At 44.0% G+C, this 18,225-nt stretch overlaps 1 protein-coding gene across 1 annotated transcript in view; it reads left to right on the forward strand.

The window, feature by feature from the left end:
- Positions 1 to 18,225, forward strand: part of UNC80 (unc-80 homolog, NALCN channel complex subunit) — a 392,207-nt gene that overhangs the window by 207,774 nt on the left and 166,208 nt on the right. The window contains 4 exon segments of the mRNA XM_033945805.1: positions 1,042 to 1,149; positions 6,267 to 6,405; positions 13,461 to 13,642; positions 15,800 to 15,931. Coding sequence (XP_033801696.1) covers positions 1,042 to 1,149; positions 6,267 to 6,405; positions 13,461 to 13,642; positions 15,800 to 15,931 — 561 coding nt within the window.

Consider the following 18,225-nt stretch of genomic DNA (forward strand, 5'->3'; position numbering starts at 1 on the left):
GTCACTTAACACTTCATTGCTCCAGATGCAAAATAAGTACCTATATAAAATATGTTAACTGCTTTGACTGTAACCACACAGAAAGGTGGTATATCAAGTCTACTACTACTACTATTTATTATTTCTATAGTGCTGAAAGGCATGCCATTTGGCCTATCTAGTCTGCCAATCCATGTATTCTATTATCCCCTCCTCTCCCTTAGAGATCCAATGCACTTGTTCCAAGCTTTCTTGAATTCAAATACACTAAGAGGAGAGCATGTGTAGTGGTTTGAGCTACAGCCTCAGCACCCAGAGGTTGTAGGTTCAAACCCCGTACTGCTCCTTGTGAAACTGCACAAAACACATAATCCTCCCCTGCCCCAAGTACATTAGATAGATTGTGAGCCCACCGGGACAGATAGGGATGTTGCTTGAAGTACCTGTATGTAAACCACTTTGAGTGTGGTTGTAAAAGGTAGTATATAAGTCCTAACCCCTTTCAAAAGAGACAGTACTATTTAAAAGTGAAGAACCACAATACACAACCATAAAACCAACTGGGGAGAAAAGAAAAACTGAGCGACACGTCCTCTTTTTTGTATTGGTTTGTTCAGTACTGTATTTCTGATGTCCTCAATAAAAAAAATTTTGAATATAAAAGTGAAAATTCCCTTAAGCTGCTGGCCAACTTGTGTTTGGATTTTGTATGATTTTCTGTCAGATCATCAAACAAAAAATGTCTCATGATGCTAAGTCTTAGTCTATAAGTATCAAGCAATAATTAGGGCCATTCACTATACTAGTGGGACCATTCACTTCTGTAAAGGCTGTAGGCTGGTCTACAGGGCTAGGTAAGTCAAAAGATCAAAAACAGATACAGTATTCATATGAGGACCAGGAAGAAACAGGATCAACGCAAGCAGGAACACAGGATCAGCATCCAAGCTGGCAAAGCTCCAAGAGCAGAGCTGCAAGAAAAAGAGCCCTTAATGCACTTTAGTGAATAGAAGCCTAAGTAAATACATTTATAGCCATACCTACTCCTTATTTGCCTTTCAGTGCTCTGACAAGTCATGCCTGAGAACCCCCTCTTTAAAAAAGAGAGTCACAGAAGCTAACTTGGAAGGGAAGAAGGACGTCGGAATGTTGAAATATATCCGGCATCAGGTACATACATTAAAATTGAAGATTAAGCAATAAAATTGGGCCAAATTGCAATGTGTACTTGAATGGCCCATAGAGCGATAGAGGATCCCTTGTTTATTTAGATGTAGAATTCAGCTAGCCCAGGAAGTATTGCAACAGGAAGGGTAAGTAGGCAAACTAGTTGAGTCTTACAATCTTTTCTACCATTATAGTCTTTGCTAGGGTTACCAGATTATACTCCTGTAAAATCTGGACCTATAGCCCTGTCCCCAGGCCCACCCAGTCCTGCCCTCCACCCCCATTCCCATCCCCCTCAACCTGTTCTTGTCCTCAGGACCGGATCGGGAGGGTATCTACGCAGGCATGGATGCAATGCGATGATGTCATACATGTGTGCATGTGCACATGCACGACGTCACCACATTGCATACGCAGATGCCCTCCTGATACGGTTCCAAGGTGGAAGTTTTTCAAAACGCGGACAAAGTGCCGGGTTTGAAAAGCTGTCCGAACGCCCGGACATGTTCTCTAATAAGAGGACATAGAGAATTGACACGGTGACAAAATTCATTACCGTCCCCGTCCCCACGGATAACCGCGGGAAATCATGTCATTCTTTAAGGAGAGAGGGAAGAATCAGAGTATGAATGGCCACAACTGCTGACCCGCAAGCTTTGCTTTGAAGAATGCTGGTGTAGAAGGATTGAGATTGAAATAGACACTAGAAAATGACATGGGATTATTTCCCGCGGTTATCCGTGGGGACGGGAACGGTGATGAATTTTGTCACCGTGTCATTCTCTAAGGACATGTCTAGATAAATTTGGACGTCTGGTAACTCTAGTCTTTGCGAGTGTCTGTGTTCTATGTACTTATTGTAATTTTAAAGGTACTGTCCATTGCTGAGAAAACTGATATGCCTCATGTACCAGGTTTCTTTTAGGTAGGAAAGAAATTTAATGGGTTTGTCACAGAAAATTAGAGTCCCATTAAGAGCAATGGGTGAAGTATTTTTGATGAATAAAATACAATACAAATCTTAGTTAGACCAGTCAGATGATTTGACAGAGCAACTTGCATTTCACTGAACTGCAAACTTTTTTTTACAGGCCCGATATTCAGCCAGCAGCAGTTAGCATTTTGCTGACTGCTACCAGTGCTGAACCTGGAAATTCAATGCCAGGCCATGTCTGGATACCAGCATTGACTTTCTGGGTGTGTGGAGCCATAACGCATAGCTGGTTAAGTGCAATATTCAGCACTAAACCAACTATGAGTTACCACATAAAGATAGAACTTACTTTTCTACAGTCCTACATATGCAGTACCTGTCATGGTACATAGGCTTGTCGTGCCACAGGGGCTTGCGCGCTCTGAGAAGTTGAAAGCTATGCCATTGGTAGTTTCACTACAGGCAGGGCCTACCAAGGCAGACAGGTTTCAGTGGAGAGGTCAGACTACCAGTGTACCTCCCGTCTGGGCAGCAGCCGATGGGCAGTGTTGGAGGTGGAGGATTGCGTTTGGAGTGACAGTGGTGACAACATCAAATTTATACTGTACAGAAGAAAAGCTCAGCAGTCTACTTCTGTATTCTGCCAGTCGCTAGGACTCAAACATGAGTCGAAGGCACCTAACAACAACATATACACTAGTTAGCCTGGCCAATTAAATTAATTGGCCAAGTGCTGACTCTGCCCCTGGAACACCCCCAAAATAGCTGGTTATGATTACATCACTAATTGGTTAAGTGCCACTGAAAATGACTGGATAGCTCCGAACAGGAAATTTAACTGGTCAGAAGATGTTTCTGGATGCATTGAATATCAACCCCCCAATTTTTAAACTTTAGCTGCACAGTGGTTAGAGTGTAGCCTCAGCACCAAGAGGTTGTGGGTTCAAATCCCATGATGCTCCTTGTGACCCTGGGCAAGTCACTTAATCCTCCCATTGCCCCAGGTACATTAGATAGAGAGTGATCCCACCAGGACAGATAGGGAAAAATGCCTGAGTACTGAATGTAAACCGCTTAGGTTATAAGTGGTATATAAATACTAAAATAAATATATATACTTTAGGTTCCCAGGTTTCATTAAGGAGAACAGACATCAGTGACTAACTTCCAGCCAACCGCAACATAACATAAAATTTTTATATATATATACCGCAATACCTTGCAGATCAGTGCAGTTAACAAAACAACCACCCCCTCCACCCCTGCTTTTACAAAACCATAACGTGAGTGAATTAGAAGCTATGACACATAAAGATAACCTTGGCATCATCGGCATCACGGAAACATGGTGGAACGAGAAAAATGTCTGGGACACTGTGCTACCGGAATACCGCAGAGACAGAATGGCCCAAAAAGGTGGGGGCATTACCCTATATGTCAAAGAGGGAATTGAGTCTACCAGAGAGAACATGAAGAATAAGTTAGAGTCTCTTTGGGTCAAAATTCTGGGAACAAATGAAATGGAAATGAAGATCGGCATCTACTACCGACCCCCAAGGCAGTCCGAAGAAATTGATGGAGAAATGATGGACGAGATTAAATGCAACTGTAAGGGAGGCAACGCAGTTCTCATAGATGACTTCAATTATCCGGGGATAGACTGGAACCAAGGCACCTCTGGCAGTGGTAGGGAGATCAAGTTCCTGGATGCTGAAGGCAATTGCTTCCTGGAACAACTTGTCAAGGAGAATACGAGAGGAAACACAATTCTGGACTAAATTCTAAATGGACTACGAGGACTGGCACAAGGTGTAGAGTAGAGGGGACGCTGGGAACCAGTGATCACAATATGATCCACTTCGACCTGGACACAGGGGCAAAACATCGATCCAGAATGACGGGCAGGGCGCTGAACTTCCGTAAAGGGAATTACGTAGGGATGAGACTCATGGTGGGGAAGAAGATTAAGAAGAGGATAAGCACTGTAAAGATGGTAGAACAAGCATGGTCCCTTTTTAAGGACATAGTCACCGAGGTGCAAAATCTACATATACTGCGTATCGGCAATGGATCCAAGAAGAAAAAGAACAAGGAACTGGCGTGGCTCACTGTAATGGTGAGAGAAGCGATTAGAGACAAGAAGACTTCGTTTAAGGAATAGAAAAGGACAAAAATGGATGAAAATTGGAAAAAGCACAAACAGTATCAAAGCATTTGCCATAAGGTGGTAAGAGGGACCAAAAGAGACTACGAGGAAAAAATAGCCAAGGAGGCAAAAAACTTCAAGCCGTTCTTTTGTGAAGGAAACGGTGGGACTGTTGGATGACCAAGGAATAAAGGGAGCGCTAAAGGAGGACAAAGCAATCGCCGATAGATTGAATATGTTTTTGCGCCTGTATTTATCGAAGAGGATATACACAGCATATCGGAACCCATCAGGCCATATGCTGGAAGTGAAAATGGGAAACTGACAGGGTTAACGGTCAGTCTAGAAGAGGTATGCAGGCAGACTGATAGGTTTAAGAGCGATAAATCCCTGGGACCGGATGGCATCCATCCGAGGGTCATCAAGGAACTGAAAGGGACCATAGCTGAACTGCTTCAACTAATAGCCAATCTGTTAATCAAAACGGGAAAGATTCCAGAGGACTGGAAGGTGGCGAATGTTATGCCGATCTTCAAAAAAGATTCGAGGGGAGACCCAGGAAACTACAGACCGGTGAGTTTGACCTCGGTACCGGGAAAGATGGTAGAGGTGCTGATAAAGGACTGCATCATTGATCACCTTGACGGACATGGTCTGATGAGGACCAGCCAGCACAGTTTCAGCAAAGGCAGATTTTGTTTGATAAACTTGTTGCACTTCTTCGAGGGAGTAAACAGGCAGATAGACAAGGGCGACCCAGTCGACATTATATATCTGGACTTTCAGAGAGCATTCAACAAGGTTTCGCATGAATGACTACTTCGGAAAATTACGAGCCATGGAATCGAGGGTGAAATACTCACATGGATTAAAAACTGGCTGGAGCATAGGAAACAGAGAGTGGGGGTAAATGGACAATACTCAGACTGGAAGAGCATCACCAGTGGGGTGCCGCAGGGCTCAGTGCTTGGACCCGTGCTCTTCAACATCTTTATAAATGATCTGGACATAATTACGACGAGCAAGGTGATTAAATTTGCGGACAATATGAAGTTATTCAGAGTAGTGAAGACGCAGAGGGATTGCGAAGATCTGCAACGTGACATAATCAGACTCGAGGAATGGGCATTGACATGGCAGATGAGGTTCAACATGGATAAGTGTAAGGTGATGCATGTCAGTAACAAAAATCTCATGCACGAATACAGGATGTCCGGGGCGGTACTTGGAGAGACCTCCCAGGAAAGGGACATGGGAGTTCTGATGGACAAGTCGATGAAGCCAGCCACACAATGTGCAGCAGCGGCGAAAAGGGCAAATAGAATGCTAGGAATGATAAAGGAAGTGATCACGAACAGATCGGAGAAGGTTATCGTGCTGCTGTACCGGGCCATGGTGTGCCCTCACCTGGAGTACTGTGTACAGCACTGGTCGCCGTACATGAAGAAGGACACGGTATTACTCGAAAGGGTCTTGAAAAGAGCGACTAAGATGGTTAAGGGGTTAGAGGAGCTGCCATAGAGCTGGGCCTTACAGCTGAGCTGTCGCACAGCTGCCATACAGCTGGGCTTCTTCTCCCTCAAATAGAGGAGATTGAGAGGGGACATGATCAAAACATTCAAAGTACTGAAGGGGATAGACTTAGTAGATAAGGACAGGTTGTTCACCCTCTCCAAGGTAAGGAGAACGAAAGGGCACTCTCTAAAGTTGAAAGGGGATAGATTCTGTACAAACGTAGGAAAGTTCTTCTTCACTCAGAGAGTGGTAGAAAACTGGAATGCACTTCTGGAGTCTGTCATAGAGGAAAATACCCTCCAGGGATTCAAGACAAAGTTAGACAGGTTCCTGCTGAATAAGGACATATGCTGGTAGGGCTAGTCTCAGTTAGGGCACTGGTCTTTGACCAAAGGGCCACCGCATGAGCGGACTGCTGAGCATGATGGACCACTGGTCTGACCCAGCAGCGGCAATTCTTATGTTCAAAATATCTGCAATGAATATGCATCTGTGTAACAATGTACTTTGCTTTATATCTTGTAGGTAATGAGTATGTCCCCGGCTCCTTTGTCCTTATTAATCAAAGCAGCACCAATCCTGACAGAGGAGATGTACGGAGATATCCAACCTGCAGCCTGGGAGCTTCTGCTGAGTGTTGATGAACATATGGCTGGGGCAGCAGGTAAACATGAACATATCTCTCACATACAACATGAACATATCACACATGAACATATTTCTCACATACAACAAACAATGTTCAGAAAGCTTTGTAAAGGTTCACCTTTTGGCCCTCCCTAAAAACAATACATAGAGGCTTCTAAGACAAAAGTAGCTATATCTGTGCACAGCACGCATAAGGAACAACAGTTCAGTATATGGCAAAATCCACTTTCTGTTCATTCTGTTTCTATAAGGTTGGATATGAAATATAAAGTCCAGCCATCTCAAGGTTATCACACTCTTCAGCAGTGGTGGAAGCAGTACACTTCCCCCTCCCGATTAGCGATTTCAATTATTCACGATTTCCTAAAACTGCAATCACCCCTACCTCCCTCCCGTCTCCTGGACCTCCCTGGACCTTACCTGGTGGTCTAGCGGTCTTTTGGGGCAGTAGAGATCTTCCTACGCTCCTGCCCCGTGCAGATCACTCATCCAAAATGGCTGCCATGAGTTCCCATCATAGTCTCGAGAGACTATGGGAACTCACGGCAGCCATTTTGGATGAGTGATCTGCACGGGGCAGGAGCGTAAGAAGATCACTCCTGCCCCGAAAGATCGCTAGACCACCAAGTAAGAGCTGGGATGTCGGGGGGAAGGCGGGAGGGAGGCAGGGGTTGGTCAGAGTCAGCCCAAAAGTTACTCGCGAATTTTCAATATTTGCGGGCCGGCTCTGCCTCTAATCCCCATGAATACTGAGGGAGTAGTGTAATGATAAAAGCTAATGAAAGGATTCCTGGATCATTTGGAGAAGATGTTTTTCAGGATGCTATGCTGTCTACAAGATGATCTCCCCATAGAATACCAAGCTCTCACCAACTCTTTATGGTGCAACTAGTCTTTAAGCCCATTACATTAACGGGTGCTAGAATATATGTCTGTCTTTCTTTCTGTCTCTCTCCCTACCCCTGTCTTTTTCTTTCTGTCTCTCTCCCTCCCACTGTCTTTCTTTCTGTCTGTCTCACTCCCTGGCCCCCTTTGTCTGTCTGTCTTTCTGTCTCTCTCCCTGCCCCTGTGTCTTTCTTCCTTTTTTTCTGTCTCCCTCCCTACTTCTCTGTGCAGCAGCTGCAGCATTCCCTTTCCCTCCATTTCCCTGTGCAGCAGCATTTCCTCCCCCCCCACTTCCATGTGGAGAAGCTGAAGCAGCATTCCCTCCCCCTCCATTTCCCTATGTAGTAGCATTTTTTCCCTCCCTCCCACTTCCCTGTGGAGAAGCCGAAGCAGCATTCTCTCCCCCTCTATTTCATTGTGCAGCAGAATTTTTTCCCTCTCCCCCCACTTCCCTGTGCAAAAGCCAAAGCAGCATCCCCTCCCCTCCATTTCCCTGTGCAGTAGCATTTGTTTCCTTCCCCCCCTCACTTCCCTGTGCATCAGCCACAGCATTCCCTCCCCCTCCATTTCCCTGGCAGTAGCATTTTTCCCTCCCCCCCACTTTCCTGTGCAAAAGTCAAAGCAGCATCCCCTCCCCCTCCATTTCCCTGTGCAGTAGCATTTGTTTCCATCCCCCCACTTCCCTGTGCAGCAGCCGCGGCATTCCCTCCCCCTCCATTTCCCTGTGCAGTAGCAATTTTTTCCCTCCTCCCACTTCCCTATGCAGCAGCCGCAGCATTCCCTCCCCCTCTATTTCCCTGTGCTGTAGCATTTTTTCCCTCCCCCCCACTTCCCTGTGCAGCAGCCACAGCATTCCCTCCCCCTCCATTTCCCTGTGCAGCAGCAGGATTTCTCCATCCCCCCTACTCTTCCCGCTGTCTGGCCGGCTCTCTTGCTGGAGTTAATTTTAAGTTTAAAGGTGCCGCGGTGGCTCCGCTAATGATCCCCACCTGCATCGGAAGTCATCTCTGACGCAGGTGCGGCTCGTGAGAGGAGCCGACGTGGCACCTGTAAACTGAAAAATAACTCCGGCAAGGGAGCCAGCCAACTGGCAGTTCAATGAGAGCCACAGCTTCAAAATGGAGCCCTCTGTCGGGCAGTGGATTTGCTCACCTTTGGGATTTTTGAAGCTTCGGTCTGGCCTCCCTGCGTGCCTTGCCACAGTGTAATTTTTAATTGAAAGACGCAGCGGCGGCTCCTCTCATGATCCCCACCTGCGTTGGAAGTCCGCCGCGTCTTTCAACTTAAAAATACAGTACGGCAAGGCGAGCAGGGAACAGGCCAGACCGAACAACAGCACAGAAAACAGAACCCTAAGCGCGCATGCGCACTCCTACCTGCCGGAGACCTACAGCTCACGAAAAACGGAACACGCAGGTAACAGTGTGCATGCACGCTTAGGGTTTTATTATATTAGATACATGCATACCTTCTTCTACAAAGTGCATGTTTTCTCACTTGCTCTTTCTACACAAGCTCAAGGACAGGCTATTCCTTCCCAACTTAAGCAGCAGCCTTCCTTTTGACTATGTACTTGCCTCCATTCATCCCATCCTACCTATGGAAGGCAGAGTTTAATTTGCGTAGTAGAAAATCTCATCAGACACTTGAGTCCTTTCTCTTATCCAGGATGGATATCATCTCAGATTCACCTGAGGTCCCCTGGATCAACCTCTACCAGGGACCAAACCTCCTTCTATCTATCTCAATATGTTGCAGGAGGCAGGCCACCTACTTCTCTCTCTAAGTCAAAGCCACCACAGGTTTCTGCTCAAAATAGTTTCTTATTTCAAAAATGACAGAAGATTTATCTCTGTAATCATTCTTATTGACCTCAACTGTTACCTTTTCAAGGAGATGTTCAATTGACCACTCTACTCTCCATTTTTCCTCTGCACATCAAAAGAAATTGAATGTGTACCCTTAGTCTTAAATTTGTATATACACACACATTCCAATCCGCCCTTTCTATAAGTACAGTACTTCAAATATATTCTTCAATCCACACTTCCAGTACAAAGTCCTTTTATCAATCTCCAAGATATTCTTTTTTAAATTTTTTTTATAAATCTTTATTAATTTTCAAATGTTAACAGTGCCATACAATGAATTTAAACATAAACACTACACAGAACACACTTTAAATACACAAATACTTAAAAAAAACAATCATTTTCTCCCCCCTCCTCTATAATTAATAGAAGAAGTGCATATTTAATATCAATAATATAGATAATTAAGTATAGCAAACAATAATACATTCCCCTTTCCCCACCCACCCACCCTGGATGTGTAAGGAAGTCAAATAAAAGGAAAGGTACATGACAGTTATTGTGACTCAATAAATGCAGTCAATGGGCTCCACACCATTTTGAATGCGTTACTATATCCCAAACATTCCATGTTTAATTCAAGATATTCTTAAAGTGCCTTATGATGGCAGTTGTATACCTTCACAAACAAGGCTATTTAGAGCCAGATTTAATGCTGAAAAAAATTGGCTTAAAAAAAATGTGCTTAGCACTATTCTATAAACCACGCCAATTAAAACCTGGTGTAAATGCTCAGAGTATGTTTTGCACCATACAATCAGTGCCCAAAATGATGGTCAGGGCATACAAATGCTGGGGTACATGGCTACAATGGAGCATCGCTACCACTCAAATCACAGTTCCTTCTGTCACTTATTCTCTATTGGGAAACTATGTAAAAAAAACAATTTGTGAAGTGCTCAGACCCACAACCGCGTGTGTTTAAAAGTGATATACACTAGTGCTGCCTGATTTATGATTCGAATCGGTTCACCGATTCACTTCGGGTGAATCGATTTAAATCGATTTAAATTTTTAAAAAATCAGCTTCCCGATTCGGACCCTCTCCCCTCGCCCCCTAAAGCAGGAGCAGCAGCGCTGCTCTTGCTGGCTGGCCCTGCTGCACCTGTTTTAGAGGGCAAGGAGGGAGGGTCAGTCGGGAAGTGCTGCTGTCCGGCTTCCTTCCTGGCCTCCCCGAAGGACTGCCCCCCCCCCCCGAAAGACTGCGCACCCTCCCGGGAAGGCCTCCATGTTCCCCCTGGCCTCCCCGAACTGTTTACCTTATTGCTTGAGCCTGCAGCCGAAGATCGCGGTTACAGCGTCTTTATGCTTTAAGCTGTTTCCTCCACCGTGATCCTGCCTCTGACGTCAAAGGAGGGGCAGGACCGCAGCAGAGGAAACAGCTCAGAGCACTGCAAAGATGCTGTAACTGCGATCTTCAGCTGCAGGCTCAGCAATAAGGTAAGCGGTGCGAGGAGGCTAGGGGCAACACGGAGGCCTTCCTGGGGGGGTGCGCAGTCTTTAGGGAGGGAGCAGTCCTTCGGTAGGGCAGTCTTTTGGGGGGCAGTCCTTCAGGGGGTGGGACAGGCCTTGGGGGGTACAGGCCTTCAAGGGGGGAATAGGCCTTTAAGAGGGGTGGGACAGGCCAGAGATGGTGCATAGGCCTTCAGGGGGGACAGGCAGTCCTTCAGGGAGGGGGGCAGTCCTTCGTTGGGACAGGCCTTGGGGGGGTGCAGGCCTTTAAGGGGTGAACTGGATTTTAAGGGGGGGTGCAGACCTTTAAGGGGAGGGGACAGGCCTTCAAAGAGGGGACAGGCCAGGGATGGTGGCATAGGCCTTCAGGAGGAAACAGGCAGGCCTTCAAGGGGGGGACAGGCCTTCAGGGATGGAGGTACAGGCCTTCAGGAGGTAGGTGCAGGCCTTCAGGGGGGGAAAGACCTTCAGTGAAGGGAGCCCTGGTGTAGAAGTACACGGAGGGAGGGAAGGAGGGAGTTCACAGAGACGTGCATACGCCAGACTTTGGGGGGGGGAAGAAATAATGGGCCTAAAAATAGAGGAGAGGGAGAGAGATGATGGACAATGGGATTTAGGGAGGGAAGGAACAGAAAGGGAGAGAAGTTGGCACAAGGGATGGTGTGGAGGGAGGATAGAGATACTGGATAGGAGGGTAGCTGGGAAAAGAAAAAGAGAGATGATTGACCCTGGGGTGGTGGGGAAGGAGGGAGAGATGCTGGATGAAAGGGTAGTTAAGAAAAGGTGGATCTGTGGATGGAGATGAAAAACAAGAATGAAGCCAGACCTCCGGGGGGAGGGAAGGGAAACAGAAGGGGAGGACAGAGATGGCAGATGGATGGTTAGCATGCAGAAAGAAGAAAGAAGGAGACCCTGGCAAGCAAGTTATCAGAAGACAACCAGAGCTTGGGACCAACAAGATTTGAATAATGACCAGACAACAAAAGGTTGAAAAACTAATTTTATTTTCCATTTTGTTATTACAATATGTCAGATTTGAAACGTGTATCCTGCCAGAGCTGGTGTTAGACCACAAACGTGGACTAGGATTTAAGAGAGAGAGGAAAAGTGTTTTTTGTTTGTTTATTTTGTTTACACCACAGCGCCAGTGTGGTTAGGAGAAGGCAAAGGGGGTGAAGAGGCTATAAAATAAACCCACCAGGATGTTTGAAAAAAAACACCCAATTGGGCAGGAAAATCAAATCGAATCAAATCGAAAAACCAATTCAGTAGGCTGAATCGAATCGAATCGAAATTTTTTTTCCTGAATCGGGCAGAACTAATATACACCAACACGGGTTGCCGACGGGACCATCACAGCACTATCAGGTCCCACCGCCTTAGGTACAATTACAGCTTATATTAATACAGCTAAACAATCAAGCTTGGAACTTATCTTCTTCTAAATGGTCCATAAGGCGGCTCAACACCAGCAGACTCGTGACTAGTTCCCTCTTCTCCAGAACCTTGCAGTCCAGTTCCTCACAAACCACGCTGGTTGTCAGCACTAATCATTCAAAAGAAGAGCTGTCTAGCCCTCACAGCTTGGAAATTGTGCTGGTCCTAGTTTCTGCTCTTAGGCCATATTCTGTAAATGGTACCTTAACTTAGACAACAGTAGGTGCCCTACCAGCGCCTATGTTAAGTGCAACACACTATGTAAAAGATCTTTTAAAAGACTTTTCAAGGTGCCTACCGGCACCTAAAAAACAATGCCAAAATCACTCCTATAGAGGCATTTTATGATGCCTAATGCCACTGTAGGCGTGGCTAAAGCCAGAAGTAATAGACACTATAAAGCGCCTCAGTAGGCGTGATTCACATCAAAGGTAGGTGCTGGAAATGTAGGCCTTGAAAACCCTGACCTATATTTCCGGCACCTATCTTTCCCAAAGGCGCAATTCTCTAAATGGTACCATCAAGTGATTGGCATGCAATCAGCGGTCGCTTTTAAGGCTGCTGCCAACAAAGCCACCATTTAGAGAATCTGGGCCTTAGTATTCTGCATCTCATCCAGGACATCTTTATATATATATATATAAATGTTTATTAAATTTTCCAAAATACAAAGGCCACAAATTGAACATAAGCAAACCAAAAAACAAGCAAATGGCTACAAATCTTTCAATCATACAGTTGTGAACAATCGCAAAAAGAGCTCAAAAGCAATCTCCAATCCCCTCCCCACCCAAATCACCTTATGAATTCAAAGTTTTTGTATTAAAGTAGGGAACCCTCCCCAGGACATCTTGATAAGAGAAAATATTTATTCACGCAACATGTAATTAAACTCTGGAATACATTGCTGGAGAATGTGGTGGAAGCAGTTAGCTTAGCAGGATTTTAAAAAGGTTTAGATAACTTCCTAAAGGAGAAGGTCATAAGCCATTATTAAGATGGATGTGGAGAAATCCACTGCTTATTCCTAGGATAAGCAGTATAAAATCTGTTTTACTCCTTGGGATCTTGCCAGGTACTTGTGACCTAGTATGTCCACTGTTGGAAACTGGGCTAGATGGACCTGAGTTCTGTGCTAATATGACAGCTCTTATGTTCTTAACTGAAATTCTAGTTGTCTGCTGTTTTCTCTTTGCAACACATGATAATGAGTATCATTTAATGTCACTCCCATTAGTAGCAATAGGATCTAGTCACTGCTACATATTGCAGGTTACTAAACAAATCCCATAGAGTCCATGGAGCTATTAAATACAATATCCCATATGTTTTCACAAATTTTTAGTACATGTATCTAATTCTAGGTTAATTAATTTTGAAAAAAAAAAAATAAAGAATATGACCAATTAATTTTCTTGTTATGCAGCTGCCATGTTCCTGCTATGTGCAGTTAAAGTACCTGATGCTGTATCCGATATGCTAATGTCCGAATTTCAACACCCAGAAACAGTGCAGAGACTGAACGCTATCCTAAAATTCCATACACTCTGGCGATTTAGGTATCAAGTCTGGCCAAGGATGGAGGAAGGAGCTCAGCAGATTTTTAAGGTGGGTGGTGTAGAATGGAGACCCAATCTGTACATCTTTCTTTATGCATACCTCAGAAATACAGGGCCCAATATTCAGCCAGTAGCGGTTAGCATTTTTAAAAATGCTAATCAATGCCAGCTAAATTAAGCCTGTACATTCAAAGCCAGGCCTTGTCTGAGCATGAGGAAAAAGATCTAGGTGTTGTCATTGATAATATTTTGAACCCTCTGTTTAGTGTGCTGCAGTGGCTAAGAAAGCAAATAGAATGTTAGGAATTATTAGGAATGGAATGGAAAAAAAAATGAGATTATAATGCAACCACACCTCAAATACCTGTTTGTGATTCTTGTCACCGCATCTCAAAAAAAGATATATCAGAATTAGAAAAGGTACTGATAAAGGAAATGATAAAGAAGACAGTATAACTTCCCGATGAGGAAAGGCTAAAGAAGCTAGCTGACAGGAGATTTGATAGAGATCTATAAAATACTGATTGGAGTGGAATGGATAGACTTGAATTGCTTGTTTACTCTTTCCAAAAATACGAGGACTAGGAGGCGCACATTGAAGCTACTAAGTAGTAAATTTAAAACAAATCAGAGAAAATATTTTTTCCCTCAATGAGTAATTAAACTCTGGAATTCATTGCCATAGAATGTAGTAAAAGCAGTTAGCTTAGAAGGGTTTAAAAAAGGTTTGGATACTTTCCTTAAGCCATTGTTAAGATGGACTTAGGTAAATCTACTGCTTGTTTCTAGGATAAGCAACATAAAATCTCATTTGGGATCTGCTAGGTACTTGTGACCTGGATTGGCCACTGTTAGAAGCAGGATGCTGGACTTGATGGGCCTTTTGTTTATCCCAGTAAGGCAACAGTTATGTTCTTATCCAGTTCATTGGCAGACTCAGATGTTATGCAGGTGCTAGCCAATATTCAGTGCTGGTATTAACATAGCTGGGCCGGCTCAAACCCTATTCCTGGCATTGCCTGGATTGTGCTGGAATAGTCAGAGCCATTATTCAGTTATCCTACCCTGTTTATTGGTTTTGAAGGTTGACAAATAGCCCACTCAGCACAATTTAAACTGGAAGAATCCTCTCCTGCCCACTTAAATCATTTTGACTATCAGATCCACAGTCTCTAGTATATTCAGCATTCTTGTTGGCCTCTCTTTAGCTAAAATGCTAAAGGGTACAACGTCGTGCCTGTTTAAAATAACTTCTTAGGACCTTAGTCTTCACTTCCAATCCTTTAGAGTCACCAATGGGTCAGGTTTTCAGGATCCCTCATGAATATGCATGAGAGAGATTTTCATGCTTACTACCTTTATTGTATGCAAATCTCTCTAATGCACATTCATTAGGAATATCCTGAAAAACCTGACCCATTGGTGGCCTTCAAGGACTAGGACTGAAGACCAAGGCCTTAGTACAATGGTATTCATTCTACTGCTCAAATTCTGCACAGAGGCTGTGTTTTCAGGATACCCCTAATCAGGTTTATTTAAAAATTTGATAAACCGCCTTATGAAAAATTCAGAGCGGTTTTACATAATATAAAAACAAGAGTATAATAAAAAATGTACATTAAAAACAAATTACAAACAATGCTACAAACAAACGCACAGACGAACATAAACTTACCGATACAAGATGGAGAAGGGCAGAAATACAATTTGTATGAAGAGAAAGAGAGGGGAAGAGGGATCAAGACAAAAGGAAGGGGAACAAAGTATAAAAAGTCTAGAATTATGTAAAGTAAGCTAAAATGATTAAAAGATAGCAACGAACAGATTTCCATTACCGTCCTTGAAAGGACTATTATACACCATATGCGTCTTTAAAAAGAAGAGCCTTCAAGTTACTTTTAAATTTATCAAGGGATGTAATTTCTCTTATATAATTTGGTGCTGAATTCCAGATGGTAGGGGCCGTGACAGAAAAAAATGCTAGTGCGCCTAGTATTAATGTATCTTAAAGAGGGGATGGATTCATGTATACATATCTAGCTCATGTATATTGATTGTCTAGGGATATTATGAAACTTTGACCCATTTGTGGCCCACAAAGTCTAGAAGAGAATGCCACTGACTTAGGAAACTACATCTTTGGTTACAATTTGTGATTTCTTTTTGTAGTTTAACTGATAAGACCATTTTTTTATGTTTTTCATAGATCCCTCCTCCCAGTATAAACTTTACTCTTCCATCTCCCATATTGGGAATGCCATCAGTGCCAATGTTTGATCCGCCCTGGGTTCCACAAAGCACTGGGAGTGTGCAGGACCCCATCAATGAGGATCAGTCTGTAAGTAACATGTTGGTGCGTTATGTTTCCTCTCTGAACATATTCAAAATCAAACTAAAATGTCATCTTTTTGCATATTGTTAGTTTACTACATCGGAAGGAGTACTTAGAGATACTCCTATAACTGTACAATTGAGTAGTTACAATGCTTTTCAAATACTTTTTAGCAATAGTGATAGCAGAGCTGGTTCCTGAGGAAGAGGGTTATCCCCTCGAAAAGGAGCCCTGTTGGATGGATTTAACATATGCTGGCTACACATTTCTTACTCTGGATAGTTTTGGAGAAGCTAAGTACCACACTATTTTTCATGTTCAGCTTGTGATTTAGTTTGGCCTGGATGATTTTGGCCGCTGCTGTATCCTTAGGTGAGGGGCAGAGACAGTCCTACCAGTTTATTGTTTCTTTATTATTTAGAAATTTTCACTTTTAGCACATTAGTTTGTGCACTAGTCACTCTACATTAAATTTCACTTGGGATAGTCTGAGGATGTTTCACAAGTAATACCCTTCTGGGTGTATGATTGTGACAGCTGGTGCATTGGGGGCTGTGTTCCCTACTGCGGTTTGTGAGACTGAGGGCTTCCCATTCACTTTAATAATTTATTAGGTGTGCTTGTTGTGCTGTCTCTCCCCCTCACTCCTTTTGGGTCAGGGGAAACTTTTTCTCCTTATACCTTCAAATACTTTTGACAGGCAGAAATGCAAACTTCAGGATAAATGGAAATCTGACAAGGCGAGCTGTCAAGACTCCTGTACTCTTCTACCAGAAAGAAGATTATCAAGGTAAGAACCTAATCTTCGCTTCTGGTGCAAAGGGTACAGGAGTCTTGACAAGTGGGATGTACGATAGCAATCCCTGGAGTCTAGGGTGGGATAGATGAGCCTGTCCATACATGCTGCTATGTTCACTCTGTAAAATTTCATAAAATTATGGAGGGTGGACCATGTAACTGCCCTACAAATCTCTTCAGGTGTTATCACCTGGGCCTCCTCCCATGAAGCTACCACACTTCTAGTGGAGTAAGCTTTCAAAGATATCAGCGGCTGTTTATCACAGCCAATGTACACAGGGCAATCGCCATGCAAACCATCTGGAGATTGATGCCTTAGAGGTGGTCTTTCCCCACTTGCCAGTGTTTGTTAAAACAAAAGATGATCCAAAAGACGAAATTCATATGTAATTTTTTGGTAACAGAGAAGAACTCTCCTAACATCCAGCGACTCCAGTATCTTATCATTTTTCTTCAAACCCATGGTCTGGAACGTGGGAAGCCCCACTTCATGATTAACATGGAAAGCCATCACCACGTTCAGCAAAACCAAAGGAACTGTACGGAGTGTAACCCCAGCCTCCATAAGCTTGAGGAATGGATCTCTGCATGAGAGCACCTGTAATTTTGAGACTTTTCGCACCGAGGTGATGGCCACTAGGAAAACCATTTTTACAGTCAGATTCATCAGAGAAACCTGCTGAAAAAGCTTGTATGGGGCCTTAGTGAGACTATACAAAATCATGTTAAGATTCCAAGCTGAAAAAGGTTACCACACGGGAGAGGCAGCCACAGTGCCCTCTTCAAGAATCTGGCTATATCTGGATGAGAAGCTAAAGAAACTCTATCCACTGCTACCCCCACTTTGAGGGAACCAACCGCCAGACCCTTCTCAAGACCCACTTGCAAGAATGCTAGAATACAGCCATTGGGGATCTCAGTGGTTGCACTTGCTCCTGTACACACTAGTGTTGGAACATTTTCCAGGTCTTGGCATAGGCTTCCACTGTCACTGGCTTCTTAGAGTGTAGGAGAGTCACTATGACTACCTCTGAGTAGCCCTTTTACTTCAAGGCCTCACTCTCAAGAGCCATGCCATAAGCCCAAAGTGTTCCACTGCTATACATGGTGATTCGGTATAGGATGGGTGCGGGAGGGAGGGGGGCATCAATAGGATCTCCAGTAACTTGGAACATGAGGATGTTATTGGCCAGACTTTACAGTAGGTATCCTGCAAATAACGGGATGGTTGGATAGGCTGGAATGAGCTTGGATGGCAACTCCAGTATTTGGAACCTAGGAAGATACCAGGTGGACTTTATGGTCTATGGCAGACTATATTTATGTTACTAACCTGCTTATATTGTATGGTGAGCCCTCCGAAACCCACCCAAAACTTACTATACCCACCTGTATACCACCTGTATACCCATTATGTCTGCAGGTGTCATCTTTATGTAGGTATAGTAGGTTTTGGGTGGGTTTTGGAGGGATCACCATACAATATAAGCAGGTTATGGTGA

Source organism: Geotrypetes seraphini, chromosome 5, assembly GCF_902459505.1.
Source record: "Geotrypetes seraphini chromosome 5, aGeoSer1.1, whole genome shotgun sequence".
Taxonomy (NCBI): domain Eukaryota; kingdom Metazoa; phylum Chordata; class Amphibia; order Gymnophiona; family Dermophiidae; genus Geotrypetes; species Geotrypetes seraphini.